Source organism: Castor canadensis, chromosome 1, assembly GCF_047511655.1.
Source record: "Castor canadensis chromosome 1, mCasCan1.hap1v2, whole genome shotgun sequence".
NCBI classification, from domain to species: Eukaryota; Metazoa; Chordata; class Mammalia; order Rodentia; family Castoridae; genus Castor; species Castor canadensis.
Window position 1 is genome coordinate 11,847,570 of NC_133386.1, and position 21,040 is coordinate 11,868,609.

The 21,040-nt window shown below is 40.3% G+C and overlaps 1 protein-coding gene across 8 annotated transcripts in view; it reads right to left on the bottom strand.

Annotated features, from left to right (window-relative positions):
* Tiam2 (TIAM Rac1 associated GEF 2) overlaps positions 1 to 21,040 on the bottom strand; it is a 247,951-nt gene that overhangs the window by 62,557 nt on the left and 164,354 nt on the right. For 6 of the 8 annotated variants that reach the window (XM_074071804.1, XM_074071811.1, XM_074071780.1 and 3 more), the window contains 6 exons: positions 14,879 to 15,064; positions 14,163 to 14,309; positions 9,703 to 9,774; positions 2,669 to 2,830; positions 756 to 860; positions 451 to 529 (listed from right to left, as the gene is read on the bottom strand). In XM_074071804.1, coding sequence (XP_073927905.1) covers positions 451 to 529; positions 756 to 860; positions 2,669 to 2,830; positions 9,703 to 9,774; positions 14,163 to 14,309; positions 14,879 to 15,064 — 751 coding nt within the window. The remainder of the gene's footprint in view (positions 1 to 450; positions 530 to 755; positions 861 to 2,668; positions 2,831 to 9,702; positions 9,775 to 14,162; positions 14,310 to 14,878; positions 15,065 to 21,040) is intronic. The other 2 variants (XM_074071827.1, XM_074071833.1) reach the window with 2 other exon arrangements.

The window sequence follows — 21,040 nt, forward strand, 5'->3', positions numbered from 1 at the left end:
AACATCCTAGAGGAGGGAGCGGGAGGAGAAAGGAGGAAGAATAGCCTTCCAAGTGGATGAAAAATATCTGAGAAGAAAAACACTAGCAATGACAGGAACTCTCATCTGAATCAAGAGTTAACCTGCTTAGAGCAGCACCTGCTACATAGCCAATTCATTGTGTTCTTACTACTATCTATCATATAATTTTCATTTCCCATCAAATTTTATATTTATTCCTTTTCTTTTCTTTACCTTTACCTCCAATACTGATAAACATCTTTTTAGCCTGCTAATGCAATTCATTAGTAAAGAAAAGAGAGGAAAGAGGTTCAGAAGCTATTGTCATAGTCTGAAATATATAATATGAAATATATTTTTCATAAAGAAAAAAAGTTAGGTTCAAAGCTACTCAGTGAATTGGCAAGAATGAACAACATGATTCTCTGGTTAGGGTGTACTTCCACTCACCGAAGTCAGACACACTCCCAGTCTTCGTGAGCTGCACATCATAAACACTGAGTGGAAAGACTTCTATTTCATCATATACCTGCGAAAGCAAAAACCACAAAATCAGAGGATTTGGTCTTATGATATATTAGCGAATTATTTTGACACTTTTTTCCAAGTGTCAAACAAGAAAAACACTAACAAGATATCCTTTAGAAGAGATCTGCTTCTAAATCAGATGACGAATTTAAAGTTTTCCCCTAAAACACATTTTCAATATGAAAAGGCCACAGATCTGCTTCAGACGCCCCACTGTCCCCACTTGCCTGCTCTTGCATGTACTCATACAGTGCAGGGACCCGCCACTCACTGCTTTCATCTACCGCTTTTCGAAGCTGAAGACCGTAGTGACTGGGCTCCAACTGCCTCATCTATAAAGAAGACAGTTATCAGAGTTTACATGCTCTTTCTGAATTCCTCATTGTTCAGCACACTCATTCAAATCAAAGTGCAAATCTCTAAAAGAAATCTGAAATAGTTCACTAAGTTTAAAACTACAGGAGAGACCAAACTTAAATAAGCAAGAAAGAAAAGAAGGGACAAGTAATTATTTTTAAGAAGGTTTTCCCTAAATGATGGTGATCATCACTAATGGCAAAATTCATTTCTAAGAGATTATGGTAAAAATGATAGAATATATCTTAGCATTTCAGCAAATGCCAGTTCTTTATAATTTATTAATGTCAGTAGCTAAATTTGTTCCCATTACTACAAAATAGAGAAATTTGTAAAATGTGGACAATCTCAGGTTCTAATAACTGAATAGTTCTCAATTTCTTAGTCCAGAAACTTGTCAAAATTAAAATGTATTTGTACACACACACACATACTTTCTTTCTCATACACATTTCTAACAGTGAGGCATCCATCTCAGGCCTATGCTTCAATTGGGATTAACTGGCCCACTACTTCTGACACCTTTTAACACTCAAAAAATGTATCATTTAATATTTTGTATCATTAATATAGAATAACACTCTAAATAAAAGGTAAAACAAAAAACCCTTACATACCCAAAAAAGGCAATTAAGTTCTTTAGGCTATAAGCTATGTACATAAATGTACAGTATCCTAAGCTTCAAGTCAAAGTGCAAAGGACTGAAATTAAACATTATTCACAATCACTAAGTGTACATGGTAAAGAGGTACAGAACTCTGCATGCCTTTTCACTACTCCATATTTGTGAGCGCACTTTCTCTGGAAACATCTAAGCTCTCCTGTGCCACCTGGTGGTCTTCAGGTTTGGGATCTGTTTTACTGAATGTATTTCCCTCTCGGATGGCCGTCTTTAATGTCTTTTAAAAAAAAAAAAATGGAGGACAGAAAATAAGACAAGTCCTGTCTGGGGGTTGGTACCAGTGGGAGTAGGGAGGACATAAGGAAGGGGTGAAGGAGGGCGAATATGGTGGAAGTATATGTACACATGTATGAAGAAAGAATGATGAAACCTGTTGAAACTGTTTTAAGAAAGCGGGAAGGAAGGATAAAGGAAAAAGATGGAGGGGGTGAATCAAACTACGATATACTGTAAACACTTTTGTAAATGTCACCATGTATCCCTGGTACAAGTATAATATGCTAATAAAAAATACTTAATATATACTTGAAGTCTAGTCTTTACTGCCATTTCTGACATGGAAATCAGGAAATGTTTTTCCTTTTCTCCCTACTTCATCCTGTTACACTAAAATAAATCCTTGCTAAAACTTAAAAAATAAAAAACTTATATTTCTACTTCAGACTGGAAATGAAGTCCAGTTTGAATAATAAATAAAACATTACCTTATACTAACCTCCATGAAGCAACTGTGAATGGGATCAAGTTACTTATGTAATCTGGTGAAACAATGTAGGGTTATATCAAAGCACTTCCAAGTTTATATACACTGACTCAAAGGGCACCTGCACCATGATCACTCTAGATATAAAAGTACTTAGAACTTAAGTGGACAGATTCAGGTTCTTCCAGGAGACAAAGGATCACAACCTAACAACTCATTCTCCTAAAGGGATCCACGGCAGAATGCAAATTAATAAATATGTTAATTAACAAATATGCTAATATGTTCCCTAGTGTAGAAAGTGAGGTCTTGCACACCACACAGAATTAGAAAGCATAGGAGCAACACTGATGATCATGTCTGTTCAGAACTGTATTTCTGCTGCAGAAGCCATTACCTTGCATGCCAAAGTCAAAATGTCCTCCACTTTGTGCTCTGGCTTGATCGTGACAGTGACTCCCTGATTATCTTGAAAGTGAATGTAAGTCTGGATGTCCCACATGTTGTGTCGGGGAGCACTGTCCACTGCTGACCCATAGAGATGCAGAAGTTCATCGACCTGCATTTAGATGCCAGAAGAAAATGCAGACATATTGGATAAACAAATAAGAAGAAATAATAAGAAAAAATGACCCCTTAATTTCTGTAGTAGTTATTTTCCTCACACCACTGTCCAGTGGGGCAGATGGGCCTGTTTCCTCACTTGTTCTACACAGATGGAGCAGAAAGTCAAGGAGAATGAATGCAGTCAGCTGACCCCTCCACCATGTGTGCTCTTTCCACCATCCAAGGCACCACTTAGACCAAGCCAGAGCCACCCAGTTCAAGGGACAGGAGGGTGCTTTGTAACCAGTCAAGAACTATGGTTGAAAAGGGCTGGTAGAGTGGCTCAAATGAGTACCTGCCTAGCAAGCGTGAGGCCCTGAGTTCAAACCCCAGTACTGCCCAACAAAGGGGTAGCGGGAGGGTCTTAAGCCATGATCATTCCTCACACCTGTAATCCTAGCTACTCAGGAGGCAGAGATCAGGAGGATCATGGTTCGAAGCCATCCCTGGGCAAATTGTCTGCAAGACCCTATCTCGAAAAAGCTCATCACAAAAAAAGGGCTGGCAGAGTGCACCTGCCTAGCAAGCATAAGGCCCTGAGTTCAAACCAAAGTGCCACCAAAAATAAAAGGACCACTGTGGAATATGCATCTAAGCTATAATCCTTTTCTGATTTCCCTAGACATTCTTATCCATAGTCACTGACCACACTGTCTGTATCCTGTCAGCACTCCAACCACAATTCTCCTTTCTCTTATTTGTATTTGCTTTTAAAAAGATAACCCCTAGCCTAGGGGAAATCTTTTCTCTGTTTTTCAGTGACTTCACATGCAGTGACTCTTAGGAAATTATTCTGAAACATAGCTTCAGGAGGCAAAATAGCTTAGTTTCCCAAATTTCACTGTCACAGCCATACGATAACTTCATGTTTATAAATACTTCAGTAGTTTAAAACAAAATAGTTACTATTTATTAAGAAACTCAGAAGGGAGGGGGTGGGGGCAGGGGGGAGAAATGAACCAAGCCTTGTATGCACATATGAATAATAAAAGAAAAATGAAAAAAAATAAAAATAAAAATAAAAATTACAAATTCTGGTCAAAAAAAAAAAAAAAAAGAAACTCAGAAACAGTTTCCTCTAGTTAGGTCCTTGCATTAGCATGGTGAGTATAAAAAAAAATTTTTTTGGAGATTTGAAGTCAAAACAACCAGCAAAGAATGGCCTAGGAAGAAATATCTACCTTGCTAAGCCTCAGCTCCTATTCTGTAACCAAAAAAAAAGGACCTTATCATTATTTAAGTTTATTAATTAACAAGCTTTTGTGAGCAAAGGAGGTCATCTACGTGGTAGTGCCGTATACACCAGAAAATGTCACACAGATTCGATATTCACATTAATGGTGCAGCATTCAGAACTACAGTTATCAGTGATGGGTAATTTTATTTTTAATTCCATGGCTTTTGAAATGCAAAATAAATAGTCCTCCTCTATAAGATTTAAAGTCCAGAGGAGATATAATAAAGAAATTCAACAGAACAGGTTTGTGTCATCTGTTTTGAAAATGTGGTACTCAACTTTGAAGTGACATTTCTGGATCTGTCATGGATCTGTCACTGTCAGCACATTTTCCTGGAAGGATGATCACAGCCAGAATGAATGTCCTCTCTTGTGCCAACGAGAATAGAAGAGACAAAGAAGCAGATGCCTGGAGCCAAGGATGCCAGAAACCAGCCTGGTCACTGCTCTTTCCTGAAGGGTCCTGCCTCCATGATCACCTGCTTTCTCTGGCTCATTCTCCCAGGTAATTCTTTCATCTGGGCAGTGATTTGAATCAGGTGCTGGGCAACAACAGGTGCTAACTTAAAGGTACAGGCCCCACCTATTAAACTATGCAAGTTGAGAATCAAACTGAAATTCCAGCAGAGGTCTCTGTGGAGCAAGAAACCACACAGGGGAGGGCCAAATGAAGCCACAGCCTCAGTCACTGCTGCAGAGCAATGTTTAATTCTGCACTCTGGGAATAAAACAGAACACAAAAGACAGAGGGTGGACAGGTGGATGAGAGAAATGAGAAATACAAATCCACAGCCATATCTTGGCTTTCCTCTCTTTCCTATCCCTTGTGTCCATCTCTCATAGACAGACTGCATTACATAGCACTAAATGAAACAAACCCCTGACCTGCTCCTCCTGAGCCGAAAAAAAGTTTCCAACTGTCTGTGCAAGGTTTCGAGTTCCTAGAGAACAGAAACAGAGGCAGCAAAAATATAACCTCAGAAAGACAGCCTGGGGGCTAAGAGTGGGGGATCTGGCTCAAGTGGTAGAGCATCTGCCCAGCAAGCAGGAGTCCATGAGTTCAAACACCATACCACAAGAAAAATAAAGACAGACAGCATGGGTCAAATCCCAGCCTTGCTAAGTTTGGATGGCCTGGATACCTACTGTCTCAACCCTTCCCTTTCTTCAACATTAAAAGAGATTAAAAACGCTCGAAGGAAAGAATTAAGCTCTGCCTGGATGGTGGCACAGCACAGCACAGGCATAATCACCACAGCTCAGTGACCGCCATTGTCAAGAACTGCACAACAGCCACTGCTGGTTCCAAAACCTTAGGGGACCACAAGGCTGCTGATGCCAGGCCACCTTGCAGTCCAGCTGCTGCTGGATATCCAGGAAATGGGAGCACACAGGAGCTCCAGCCACTGTCACAACACACTGACCTAACATTTGCAATCATACCAGCTCTCCTTGTGGGGAGACTTCTACAGATCCATTTATTATTATTACTACATTAACGGCCCCAAAGCCACATGTCAAATTACTGCTGCTCAGGATGCCACACAGAAAGAAAATGGAAACTCCCCGTTTTCTTGCAGCAGATGCTCTTGGATCGAATGGCTTGTAATTACTACTTGGCCCACTGAGGGGAAATCAGTAGCACACTCACAATTCTGGCTGTCACAAACGGGCCCACTTCACCACAGTTGCTGATAAAAGGAAAGTCTATTAGCAAGTGAGATGAGGAGTCAACATAAAAGGCTAGTTATCTGTTCTTGGTTTTCTTAACAGTCAAATGTCATAGAAGAGAAAGTGTTTACTTCCTTCTTGGGCTAAGGTCCAAATATCAGTTGATATTAAGGGAAAACAAAGACCTGGAAAGCCATGCATGTGCAAGTATGCATACATGCATGCATGTACCATGTACATGCATGAATGTGTGCAGATCAGGGTTCCAGACTAGCGTTCTATTTTTAGCAGACCACGCTTTGGGCAAGAGTCAGTTGTTTCATTCACATTTTCCATTTGAGGAACCAACATCAGAGTTGTTTTTTGGTTTTTTTCCCCCAAGCTTGGAGCTAAAAACCAATGCAACAATACTTCATTCAGGGGCTGCCACAGAAAGTCCAATACCCTAGCCAGATTTCCAGGAGCAAGGGCCAAGGCCAGGGGCGGCTCTGAGGTCTGCCATGGTGTTCTGGGGTAGCTGCCATCCCAGCTCAGTGGGGGAATTGTGGTCACAATCTCCATAACAAATACCTCCTGCCAAACACTGTCTGAGACTCATTATTGCTCACCAAGAAGGAGACTGTGACAAGCTTTCATTTGGGGCTGGCCAAGGTGTCCTTTAAAGAAGGTTCAAATAACACTGGCTTTATTCCAGCCTTCACAGATTTTGATTAGAGTGACTCACTGCTGGACTGGTACATGATGCACCAATTAGAGTGGAATATTTTAAAAAACGCACACAGCCCCTCCCTCACAACGGCCTGTGTGACTTAAATGGACACAGTGTACTTACCGTATAAAAATAGATAATTTGTGTGAGTTACAAATATTCTCCAAGAGTGATTAGCAAAAGAAAATTAGTGAAATGTATTATTAATTATTCAACCAGCTGTAGGGAGGCAGAGTTTTAAGTACCAAAGATACAAAAACCAAATTTACCCTATTTCTAGCTACAATTCAATATGAACCTAGTTATCTGACTGCTATGGCACCAAAAGGGTAGGTGCAGCATTAAAACAGTCATTTCAACAAACAGAAGAAACATCTTGAGTGTTCCTATACCAGCTATAATGCTTGCTTTCAATAAACAGGGACAATTGTTTAAATACATTATGCTTAAAACAACAGACAGTGATGGCTTCTTCTCACCCTTTATAGCTTTGGTGGGATTTATCAATTTAATCAAGATGTTGTGTTAATTCCACCCCAGTTTAAATCAGCAAGAAACTTAATTCTCACCATCAATGACTATTTTAATAAAATGTATTGTCAAAATCAGCCATGAGTTCTGTTAATAGAAAATGCTTTGATTTCGTCATGTCTTAACTACCAGAGTAAGACTTTTCTATATATAATGCTACAAGAAATACAACCCTAAAATGCTGGACTTTTTATCATAAATCAAGCAGTTCTTCTCAACTGTATTAAAGGGCTAAATCTAAACAGTTCATTAAACAATTGATTAATGGACTGAAGGTGTAGCATAAGCACTAGAGCACCAGCTCTGCAGGCAAGAAGTCCTGGTTCAAACCCCAGTCCCACCAAAAAAAAAAAAAAAAAAAAAATTAACTTATTAAGAGAGTATCATTACCCTTGGCAGTGTGCCATATATTTAAAAAATACACAGAAACTATACAGAGCAAGAATCCTAGGGACAAGTTTTCCTGGGAAACACCCCACATACACTTGAAAGGAGAGTCAACAGTAAATGGTAGGACAGAGTAAGAACCAAGAAAATAAAGCATTAGCCACAATGACATGGAGTCAAGTCCCTGGAGGATGGGATGATGTAGAAGAGACTTTGAACAGGTGTACAGATATAAAGGGACAGGGAAGGGAGCTTATCCATTGTGAAAAAGTCTGCCATTTTGATGGTATGACTTATAAAAAAAGAAGGTTTGTATTTGACTTCCTTGTCTCCTTATGGCTGGTTAAAGCCAGCAAAAGGAGAGCACAAAACAGCAGCAACTTCAGAAGCCCATCTTCCTGGTACAAGCCAACACAGGACAGTCCTGGTGCCTGGGCATAGGAGGTGATGAGAAACAAGGTTTGGGACAGAGGATATGCTAACCCATTCTGAGCACATCCAATAGGAAGCAGGCTGTGTCAGGCTGAATGGACACCAGGTAGCAGTTTCAACAATGATGACACGCTGAGCAGCCTGGAGCCAGCTTCACATGGAAGCAGAATATGTGGCTATCTATGCCATGAATTTTATGATAACCAGGAAGTTCCTCACTCCCTCCCCCAGAACCTGTTTCAGTGTCAATCACTTCACTATTCCTGAGTTTTTTTCAAATTAAATTCTCATCTCATTGAATTATCCCCCATTAATTTATTAAAGAATACTGTCAGCTTCTGCAAAGGTATTTAAGTTTTTCTAAGCTTATCACAATCAGTTTTTCAACTTCAACAAATAGCTCAGAAATTTGTTAGAAATAATACTGAAGACAAAATGATTTGGTGGGGGAGAAGTTAGAGAAATGAGTCAGTAACATGGAACACAGTTTTCGGGGGAAGGAAAAGGAACAAAGAAGAGGACTGAAGCACATTTCATTCAGAAGTAGTCCTGACTACTTAAAAAGCTAAACATTGATCTACCATTTGATCCAGCAATACCACTCTTGGGCATATACCCAAAAGACTGTGACACAGGTTACTCCAGAGGCACCTGCACACCCATGTTTATTGCGGCACTATTCACAATAGCCAAGTTATGGAAACAGCCAAGATGTCCCACTACTGACAAATGGATCAAGAAAATGTGGTATCTATACACAATGGAATTTTATGCAGCCATGAAGAAGAACGAAATGTTATCATTCGCTGGTAAATGGATGGAACTGGAGAACATCATTCTGAGTGAGGTTAGCCTGGCCCAAAAGACCAAAAATCATATGTTCTCCCTCATATGTGGACATTAGATCAAGGGCAAACACAACAATGGGATTGGACTTTGAGCACAAGATAAAAGCGAGAGCACACAAGGGAGGGGTGAGGATAGGTAAGACACCTAAAAAATTAGCTAGCATTTGTTGCCCTTAATGCAGAGAAAGTAAAGCAGATACCTTAAAAGCAACTGAGGCCAATAGGAAAAGGGGACCAGGAACTAGAGAAAAGGTGAGATCAAAAAGAATTAACCTAGAAGGTAACACCCACGCACAGGAAATCAATGTGAGTCAATGCCCTGTATAGCTATCCTTATCTCAACCAGCAAAAACCCTTGTTCCTATTATTGCTTATACTCTCTCTTCAACAAAATTAGAAATAAGGGCAAAATAGTTTCTGCCGGGTATCGAGGAGGTTGGGGGGAGAGGGAGGGGGCGGAGTGGGTGGTAAGGGAGGGGGTGAGGGCAGGGGGGAGAAATGACCGAAGCCTGGTATGCACATATGAATAATAAAACAATAAATAAATAAAAAGAAGTAGTCCTGAGAATTTGTCCACTCAGAAGCAATTCTGGAGAATAGAAAGGGACACTACTTTACTCTCTGAGAACCCCTGAAGAGGCAAAGGTTGATGATACACAGCACAGAAAGCACTATCTGGGTAAAGACCTTGACAGTCACGAGAGACAAATACAATTTGGACTCCACTAACATTCAGATGAAGTTAAGTACTGTCGAGGAATAAATAAAAGATGCTACAATGACTTTTAGTCATGTCACTAATTTTAAGATAAGTGATATGATTTTAGATACTTCCAGAAATACTTAGCATTCAGAGGACACCTCTTAGCTTACCTAGTAGGAAATAATTTTATTTCTAAATTTATTTTCAACAAATTCATGTAAAGATTCTGAACTAGCATTCCCTACTTAACTCAGGGTTTGCATCATCAATGTAAAACAAGATGGCTGCCATCTACAGCCATGGTTACCTCGCAGGAGTTACTGGAGCTTTGAGGTAGCTGAGTTCCAGAAAATCCATGGCTGCCACTGGAATCAAATATCTGACAAACAGGGAAGTGGGGGGGGGGGAGAAAAAAAGACTAAGAAAATGGCTCTGCAATGCTCATTTAGCATCCACACTTTTTCAGTATTTAAAAGTTGAAATTATATAATGTAAGATCTTTATTGCATACTTGGTACTAATATTCTATGACAAGGTTATAACTTCGAAGAAAATGTTGATTTCTTTCTTCATAAAGAGTTACATATTTTACTTTCGTATGATGTCACATATTATCCAAGTCATCCTGAATCTTCTTGATGTTGCTTTTAACCAAGCACACATTTCTGAACATGTGGAACAGAGCTCAGAGTTGGCAAAGCCACCAAGTCAAGCTTGCAACATTTTTTCAACCTTAAGAAGAAATCATGGAAGAAAACACAGCTAAATGTTAAAAGTGCTTGTGTTTGGAGGGAGAGACTAGGAATCATTTCTCTCAGTTTTTTTTTTTCCTTCAAAATTTATCTTCTCAATTGTGTAGAATGTTAACATTAAAGATCATTTAATCATTTAGGAATGTTTAATATGCTAAATAAACTTTCTTTTCATTTATGTGAATATCAACACTGGAATTGGTTTCATGTCTTTTTCAAACAAAAAATGTTGAACCAAATGCTTTTGTTTATCAAGAAATCTTTTGTTGAGAACAGTCAGCACATATCCTGGGATAATTATAGACAATATTAGGCTCATATATAACTGACTAAATGTTAGATCTAAGAAAAAATAAGCAAGTTATTAAGTTATTTATCAAGTTATCACTGAAGTATATAGCATTATCTTGATTAAAATCAGAATTGAGCTTTCCGTCTGGCAGCAACCATCAGGCAGGCCAAGAGGGGTGCATATACCTCCAGGAGCTGTGGAGGAAGAAGCAGTAGGACATGATGTGCTTTCTGCTGGAGGTGCCATGCTGGCAGCGCTGCAGAGGGCACCCCACCCGACCCGGCCTGACAAAGGGCGCCACCTGGGATACAAGGTCAGCAAGGTTATGGCATATACAGGATTGGTGTGCACTGTAGTGGCCGCAAAAGCCCAGGTCCTTATTGCGGGGGGGAGAGGAGGGGGCGGAGTGGGTGGTAAGGAAGGGGGTGGGGGCAGTGGGGAGAAATGAACCAATCCTTGAATGCACATATGAATAATAAAAGAAAAATGAAAAAAAAAAAAAAAAGCCCAGGTCCTAAGGGTGCAACTTATGGCAAGCCTGTCTATCACAGTGTCAACCAGCTGAAGTTTGCATGAAGACTTCAGTCCATGGCCAAGGAGCCAGCTGGACATCACTGTGGGTCTCTGAGAGTCCTGAATTCTTACCAGGTTGGTGAAGATTCCACATACGAATTCTTTCATAAGAATTTGTATTCCATAAAGCTATCAGAAGAAATCCTGACACTCAGTGGATAACCAAACCAGTCCACAAGCACAGGGAGATGCGTGGGCTGAAATCTGCAGGCTGCAAGAGTCATGGCCTTGGAAAGGGCCACAAGTTCCATCACACTATTGGTGGTTCCCACCATGCAGCATGGAGAAGGCACAATACTCTCCAGCTCCACCATTACTGCTAATAAAAGTAATGTTTGCAAAATTCATACCTAATAAACCAGTTAGGACAGTCGTGTCTGCTTAAAAGTATTATTTGTCTGTTAAAACTAGTCTGCAGATTATTTCATGAACACTTAGTCAAATCATGGAAGTACAATATGTTTGAACATTTATTATTCATATGTGTTAATAAGGTAAATGTTTTTGTCTTTGCTTTATCTTATTAGGGAGTTATGTCAGTGTTTAGAACCCACTGTGTGGACTAACAGGTGTAAAATAAATTCTTACAAAGTTGAGTGCTGACACTAGGTCTGTAGATTTATTCAGTGCATGTGATGAAACTTACAGCTTCCTTGGGATGATGCAATGCTCTGCTGGTTTAAAGTGACTGGGTTTTTAGAGATTGGCTGGTACAAACTTAGTATTAGAGTTTGCCTAGAGATTTTTTAGGAGGAGTATATTCTAACCAGGTAACATGATTGTATGTAGAAAAGTGACTGCTACTTCTGAAAGAGAAGTACCATGGTTTTCAGAAGAATCAAACCTGTTGTGAGAGGTTTCTAAAATCTAGGTTAGCCTGTGTAAAATCTTGAGACTCCACAGTATGGTAGAAGTTAACAAGGGTTGAAAGCTGGTTCAATTATATTACTTCATGGGATCTAGAATCTTGAATTTGATACACAGTCAGTGGTAACACCTTTGGACATTAAGCAGATAAGAACTATCTACCTTAAGATTTGTATGGAAGTGCAAGCTAAGGTGGGAAGCTGGTAAACCAGTGGCTGTTCAATTAATATGTTCCAAGTGTGAACTTAGAAACTTCAGTTTGAGTCAAGATTTTAAAATACCTGTAACTATAGTTGATGACCATTATGAAGTCTGTAGCCACATAGGAGGAAAGGTATGCTTGGCTATTTAAAAGAACATCTTTGCTCAGTCCAGTCAATACATCTTGGGATAACTCATTTATCTGTCCCCATAAAGCTAGCAGGAAACCTGTCAAAACAAGTCCATGTCGTCTTCAGTTAATTTTTCTCATCTGTGGTCAAACTGCCCTCAAAATTTCTTAGCATTCACAACAGCCATCAATTAAGCTCACCACCACATCATGTTTTTTCTTATTATGTCCTGTCTTCTAGTAGACTGGGCTACAGTTTCCAAGGGTGGATTTAAGTGTGGAAGAAATACAAAAGGAATTTCCCTTACTACAAATGCTGGGTTTCCTGCTGTCTTAATAGATGGCTTGGTTTTAAAATCTAATTGATGATTTCCCTGACCTGATTTTTCTTATTTTCTCTAGGGGCTTTAAAGGGAGCTTACTGACTTCCAGAAAACATTCATAGCAGGCTCATAAAACATTGAGACCTACATTCTTTCTACTCAAAAGAAACCATACCTATTGATTGTATGTAGAGGTTGTTCAACTAAAGGAATAAATGTCTATTAAACAAAAAAAAATCAGAATTGACTTTAAAAACATTGCTTAAACATTATAGGAATTCAATTCAGAAACCACAGGCTCAGCATTAGTCAATGACTGATAGTCAACACCACTCTAGGATAGAAATGTTTCTACCTACAGCCAACAAATAACTACTCTTTTCAATTAAATTAAAATACAAGTAGAATGTCATTTTAAAATGTGGTAATCCTTCTGAATATTATTAAACAAAAACAGAGTCCATATAAAAGAAGTTCCAGGTGTTTTGCTGTCTTTCCATCAATCAACCCATTGCCTACCACCTCCAACTTCATGGTTTCAGGATTTTAAATAGGTGAAAGTCCATCCTAGCTCTTTTAGTCATCTAATTCATAAAAGTGTTGTACACAACTATAGAGTCATATACAAGTTAGACAATAAAGGTCAATGAAATATCACCCTCTCTGTCAGGTGATATTGAAACATACTAAAAAAAACAGCAGACTTAATAAAAAGAAGAACTTCTTCAGACTTAATAGTAAACATGTTTCTTAGTTACTCATATAATGAGATCATCATATAACTTTTTAACTGTCTTTGAAAAAACAATAATCCTAAAACATCAACCAGCAGTATAAAATTCATTCTCATATGCTAATCTTATGAACATGATGAAACATTTTGGATCTGCATGTTCAAAATTTTCTGAGAACAATTCACTGTACTTGGGCCATATTTCAGCAATAAATGTTGGGATTATTTCTTTGATAATCTATTAAAAGAGCTGTCACTCCTCAAGGGAGCAGTCATTGCTCATTGTTTCAAGGGTCTTTGGACTCAGGAAGGTACAAGTCCCAGCCTTGCCCCTAGGATGCTGATAAAAATAGAAAGGTAAGTGACTTAACCTCTCCACTTGTCTGTCTCCTCATCTAGAAAACTGGCTGGTAAAATGCCTACTGCATGGTGTAAGGCTTGAGTGAGCAAAGAATCTAGCACTATCAACAGAACAGCTGCAGTTGCTCTGATTATTATTAATTTTCTACATTTATTTTAACATGAAATCTATGGGAAAAATAAGTATTGCTATTAAAGGCAATGAGTGTAGATACAACAATGTGTGGAATATTTTCTGATAACGACGGAATCTAGAGCCTTATGCATGCTAGATAAGCACCCTACCAATGAACCACACTCCAGCCCTATTTTCTGATAATTCTTATTTCCTGTGTTCCTAAGTGCTCCTTCTTTGGATGTGCCAAAGCAGACTGAGCAACTTGTATCTTTCACTTGGGGAGAAAAGTTCATGCTTTCAGACTGGAGGCTTTGAACCAACACTTCACAGAGAATGGATGCCTATGGTTTACAACAGGCTGAAAGCAAAGGTTCAGGGGTGTCACTCCACAAGCTCCTCCACCAGGCTGAGAACTCACTTGGGTTATAGAAGCCCTTTTCTCCTTCCCCTTTCTTGCCAGGGTGTCCAGCCCTTTTAATGAAGAAAATATGCCCTTCTTGTTCCTCCCTCGCTGGGTCAGTGAGAGAGTTCTTTTCCGGAGAGCAGAGTCATCTCTAGAACACACCTAAAGTAAAACACAATTTAAAAATCTTAAAGCATATTCAAATGTCTCTGCAGGTAAGGGAGAACGTTAACAGCTGCCTTGCAGAAGCAAGCCCTACTTGCTATAGGTGCATTCTGACCAGTGTCAAAGGCTACCACATGCTTGTCGTACATAGACACAGCCATCAGTCTCTTATCTGGAGACTTACAACGTTCAGCTTACAACTTTCGGCTCTGTCCAAAACAACACAACACTGTACCAGGAGTGATTTCAGAAGACCCAACAGGAGCTCTCTGAGTGGAGTCAAGCAACCTATAGTCCATCCTTCTGTTCCTCACACCACTGCTGCTGCTGTCTCACCTTCCCAACTGTTAGACAAGAAAGCAGGTGCAGACCCAGCCATTGGGTCCCTCCAACAAGCAGTAGAGAAACTAGGACTCTACAGTTTCCTCCTTCCTATGGCCTCCCGTGTCCTAGTCTCTGTGTGGCCCTCAGTTAATCAGTACAGGTGATGGCAACACCTGGAGAAAGGTAAGCAGCCTTGATCTTCCTGGAATGCCACTGACACAGCCTCCTCCTCAGTTACGTACCAGAGCATGGAACGAGGAAACAGACAGGACACCCAGCCTGCCGAGGGCCAGCTTGGACAGGCGGCTGGCAGCCGCAAGGAGACTCTTGGGATTTGGTAACTCCCCGCCTTGCAAGCTGGCCAGGTAGCATCGCATCCTGAACAGGTCCATGTGGAATTTTTCCAGGTTCTGCTCCCATTGTTGGATCTTAAACGGTAAGACCAGAGGTGATGTAAATAAAAGTTACAAGTCAAATCAAAAACGTAATTCACTTCACAACTTCAAGGAAAAATTAGTTTTAGCTGGACTCACAAGGTTTAAAACAATTTTCACTTCACCAGCCATCCAACAAAATGTATTGGGTCACAAAGACAGCTGGGAGAGGGGAGAGTGTAATGAAAGGGTGTAGGAGGGCGAATATGGTGGAAGAACTATGTACTCATGTATGAAAATGGAACAATGAGACCTGTTGACACTGTTCTAAGAGAAAGGAGAAAGATGGAGGGAATGAATCTAACTAGGTTATACTGCAAGCACTTTTGTAAATGTCACAATATTTCCCAAGTACAACAATAATATGCTAATAAATAAAGAAAAGAAAAAAAGGGCAGCTGGGGGTCCCCACAGAGTGACAGCCAAAATGACATGATCTTTATTAGAGAACCCTAACACTAAACCAGGCTAACTTAAAACAGGATGTGAATCGAAACACTGTGTTTTTCCAGAACTCTGTTTCATTTCCCTTCACATTTACAGCCTCTGATCCTAAACTGGATTAACTGAACTGCACATAAACAGATGCTGGGAACAGGACAGCAGAGACTTGACTGCATTCCCATTCATTCTGAGTTAGTGACTCAAAACATTAAGAAGCAAATAAATGCATCGGGTGGGGCATGGTGGGTGCACATCCGTAATCCCAGCTTCTCCGGGGGTTGAGGTAGAATATAGCAGTCCAAGGCCAGCCTGGCACAGGTAGCAGTAAGACCCTCGCTCAAAACAAACTAAAAGCAAAAGGAGCTGTGGGTGTGGTTAAAGTAGTAGTACAGAATTTGGCTAGCGAGCACGAGGCCCTGAGTTCAATCCCTAGTACCACAAAAAAAAAAAAAAAAAAAAATCAGCAGCAAATGGATTTCAGAGATGATGACAGAGAATTTTCTATTTTAAGTGTCCTGCAGAATACCCACCATCTGTACGTCTGAATAAAATTAAAGTATCTACACTTACTTACACAACAGAAATTCCTACATAACTTCTTCAAAACTAAAGTCAGGAGTTGGTAAAGAAACACAGCCAAACTCTGGGGACGGCTCTCCTTTCTTCCGAGAGCCGCCAGGGGTTATACGTAAGTATGTGCTCCATTTATGCAAATCCATGGTGAGGGACTCAATGCTCAATGCTCAGGAGCAGAGCAGGAAGCAGGGCATCTGCAGGTCCTGTTGGCAATCTCCAAATGCAAGACAAGCTCTAAGGAGAGCCGAATACAGGTGCTGAGCAACAGCTGTGTGGCTTCCCTGGCAGTGCTGCATCTCCAGGTCTGTGTTGTTTAGTGCAAACAGATCCTAACCTTCCAAGATAATTCTGGCTAGATGGTCACTAGAATGCCCAATACCGAACACTATTCCTGTTCAGTCTCTCCCCATAGAGAAGTGATGCATACCTGCTCTGGGTTCTCTGCATCTATTTCTTAGGAAGATCCTCATACAACTTTCTGCATAAAAGGAGGATGGCCAGGAGAGCTAAACAAACAATTTGTTGACTGATCATTGTCAGTAAAACAATGAAGTCACAATGCACTGAAAAAATCTCAACAGCCACAAGGGATTTAACCTGCTTTAAGAGTCTGTTGGGCTGGGGGCATGGCTCAAGTAGTAGAGGACTTGCCTAGCAAGCTCAAGGCCCTAAGTTCAAACCCCTGTATCACACACACATACCCAAAAAAAAAAAAAAAAACAGGCATTTGGGGGCCAGGAACAGTGTTTCATGCCTATAATTCTAGCTATCTTACAGACAAAGATTGGGAAGATCATGGTTTGAGGCTGGCCCCAGGCAAAAACATGAGACCATATCCAAAAAAAATAACTAAAGCTAGAAGGGCTAGCAATGTGGATCAAGAATGCCCTATTACCCTCTACTGCTGATACAGCAGCCTACTGGTGGCAGCCTTGAGTGAACAGCAGAACAGCCTGCAGGCTCTTAGCAATGTGGATGGCCAAGTGTTGTGCCCTAAAAGTCTACCCATTGGGTCTGAGGCCTGGAGAAGGGTACATCTACAAAGGTCCCAGACTCAGTGAGGACCACTGTTCCAGACTAACAAGGGAATTCAGATTGAAGCTGTACGCAGACCCTTCTTGGTCTTGTCCTATTGAAGAATCCCAGAGTCCGAAAGTGACAAAGAGGTATAAACTGGCACTACCAGAAGTCATAAAACCTATACTTTCAGTTCTGTCTCCCACACATCTTCCTCTCTAGATGATTCCTGAAAACCCAGCTATAGACGCATTCCTTTGCCCTCTAATTAAACACAGAGATTTCCACATTGGCTAATGCATCGAGGCTTATCGCTGTCATTATACCTCAGCGTGAAGCTGTTCATCAAATAGTTTCTAAGACTTCGACTGAGGGTAGTAATTTTAAGAGGAAAGAAAATGAATGAGTCACTGGACACCAAATGATAAAGATGCCAGGGCACCAACAGTGGAGTAAGAAGGTGAGGAACAAGATCCAGGTCTATGCCAACCAACATATGTCAGAGAATCAATAATCTCATATATTTACATTGAATTCTGTATTTACAAAGTTGTTTTGTTTTGTATTGTTTTCTAATACTGGGGTTTGAACTAGGGTCTACACCTTGAGCCACTCTGCCAGCCCTTTTTGTGATAGGTTTTTTCAAGATAGGGTCTTGCAAACTTTTTGGCCGGCCTGTCTTCAAACCACAATCCTCCTGATCTCTGCCTCCTGAGTAGCTAGGATTACAGGAGTGAGCCACCAGTGCCCAGTTTACAGAGTATTTTTTAAAGTGCTATTTAGTGTGTGTGTGTGTGTGTGTGTGTGTGTGTGTGTGTGTGTGTGTGTCTATTAAAAGTACCACTAACGGGTAAAGATCAAGAGGAAATCATATTTTGTCAGAAATGCTCTGATAATCTTCAGCACTTAAAAATTTCTCAACCAGGTGAATTCATGAGAAGAACATGGACCCCGATGTTCATATGTGCTGGAGAGAGGAAGGGGCAGGGAGATCCCAGCAGTCCAAAAGAGCCTTTACAAAGATCAAGAAGTTTGCTAAGGTATGATTAAGTTTCAAGAGAACTAGCATCTCAATTAATGGTGTATACAGTGGTGGGAGTTTTTAAATTTTTAATAGAAAATGAAAAAGAAAGTAACTTTTTATTTCAACCATGCTTTTCATTCTGATTGTGACAGGAGCCTTTATGATGATGAATTTCATTTTATCAACTTGCCAGGGCCATGGGAAGTCCAGATACTTTGGTCAAGCATTATAGTGGGTCTGTGATGATGTTTTCAGATGACACTAACATTTAAATCGGAAAACTCAGAGTAAAGCAAATTGCCCTCTCCAAGGAATGCAGGCCTCATTAAATCAGCTGAAGGCCTGGACAGGCCAAAAAGAGGCTGACCATGCTCACAGTAAGAGAGAAATTCTTCTGCTTGACTTCAATCTCAGACATTTGCTTTTTTTCTTGCCTTTAGATTTGAACTGAAACATTGGCTCTTCCTGGGTACTCAGCTTGCCAAGTTAGAAATACACCAGTCTAGAAATATACCGTCGGCTCTCGTGGAGTTCCAGCCTGCTGACCTATTCCACAGATCTTCAGGCCTCCTCATCTTTCAGTCGACAATCACACACTCACATGTACACACACTCATGCACATGCGCTCTCTTGGTCCTGACTCTGGGGATCCTTGACTAATACACCTTCACCCTGTAGTTATCTGTGACAGGAGAAGCTATCATTAGGCACATATCCATTCCATATTTATAGACAGTATTTATCTTGTTTTAGGATCATGGTTCATCATAGAAAGAATCGGTCACTGAGCTTAAATGAGGGTTTTGGCTGACTAAGAGATAAAGGAATATTTGATCTTTCTTTGCTCAGACTAACCAAAATTGTGGAGGGACTGACAGAATCTGTAGGAGAATATGGAAGAACCTGGATTTGGAAGCCAGGGTTCTGTCAAGGGAAGGAGGGGAAAGAAGAGGTGGAAGCATGAGCTCAACACAGACCCTACAACCCTTAGAGAGTTAACATCAGCAATGGACTGGCAGGGAATGGGTGTTCCCACACCTTCATTTCTCAGCAGCAGAGACCAAGGCCCAGTGAGAACCCAACGCCTTAGTCAGGGGCACATAATACTCAACCCTGACCAGACTCACAAAGACCCAAACTGATAGCGGTGTGGACAGCACATGGGGACTGGCTGCTATCAAAGGCTGCACTACATCCTTGCTCATCAGTCTTCTGGCTCACCAGCAAGTCTGTGACCCATGTATAAATCGACTTCAAGAACTTTCATCTAAATGTTCACTTAGTTGTTCACTCATTTCTCCCCACGATCAATTCTGACATTCGAAATTAACCCAAATTTAAAGTAATGTTGACTAGAAAAGAAACTGATTTTATAATAATCCCTTAGAAGGTAAGATAAAGATACATTTTTTTAATGTAAAGAGAGTAACAGTAAACAGAAAAGACAGTTTCTTTAGCTATTATATATGCTACTTCATTGAAATTCAATAATAATTATTATCTCTAAAATAGTAATGTCATCTGACAGCACATTTATCAGGGGGTTTCTGGAGTTTTTTTTCTCTAACATGGAAAACTAAAATGCCCCAAAGCTATTCCTTTAGACCTGCTTTTCTAAATTCCAACACTGACACTTGTTCCTCGACATTTATTTTTAAAGGTTTAGTATCAGGACATGGAATTAAAAACTCAACTTCTAAGACTGAGCCCATGCACAAAACCTAACGACATCAATAAGAAAAAAATTACTCCAAGGAGATTTTCATTATCTTTCATTGCAAAAGGAAAAATTATTAACAATAAAATGACAGGGGAAAATTCCCATGTTGAAGTCCTCACATGAATTCAATGCAAAAGTTTCCTCTTCATTGCTAACAAAGCTATATTCATGTAATGAGCTCAGAGAAGTCACCATCCACTATAGAAAAGTGGGTGGGTAGGAGATAGAGGCTAATGATAAAAGTAACAAATGAGTAAAGTGAATAAATGACACATTTTAAAAAGACGATAAGCACATTCCAGCCACACCCAACACTTCTAGAAAAATATTTTCTACCCTTTAGTCATTTAATTGTAGCATTTGGCCAATTATCCACGACAAGGTTTGCCCTAAAAGATAATTTGCTTTTCCTTTTTGGTAGATCAAGCTAAAAACTCCCATTCCTCACTTCCCACACTCTAAAATCTACCTTCACAGCAGACACATATAGGGACAGAGCACGCTGAAATTAACTGGAGGTTAGAATAACGAGCGAACAGTCAATCACTTTCATTTTGTTTCCTTTGAGATTCATTTTGTTTCCTTTGAGATAAAAGTCACTCAGGTTTATAACCAATATATATTTCCCACCCAATGAAGGTCAAAACTCCAAGATACGAGAACAGGCAAATCAAGGACTCAGTTCTAACTTACTCAAAACCCATCCAGGAGTTTAGTGGGCAAACAGAGCAGCATCTGATTTCCTAGTCACTGAGATAAAGTACAGCCCACTGGGTAGCAGTCCAGAACTGTGTTCGAATCCTGGACACTTACCAGCTAGGTAACATCAGAAAATTTACTTCACCTTAGGGTCCCCTGGCTCATCTCTCAAAGGGTGCTATATCCACGTGTTTACCTCTGGCATTACTGTGAAATCAAATATGATCAAGCCTGAGAGAGAAGCTCTGCTTTATAAACCAGGGAGGGAAACGGGTTGAGGGTGTGAGGCAGAAAGAGAGGTATGTTTTTGGGGTGCTGAGACAAAGATGCAAAGAAGGGGAGGGGTCACAAAGGTTAAAACAGATACAGAGAAGAACGGGGTTTCCTTCAGTGAGGAGAAAGAGTCTCAGAGAGAGGCATGGGTGTGTCCACTCACTACTCAAGCCAAGTGGCAAGGGCCAGAGATGGGAAGTTATGGTGTCTTTAGGA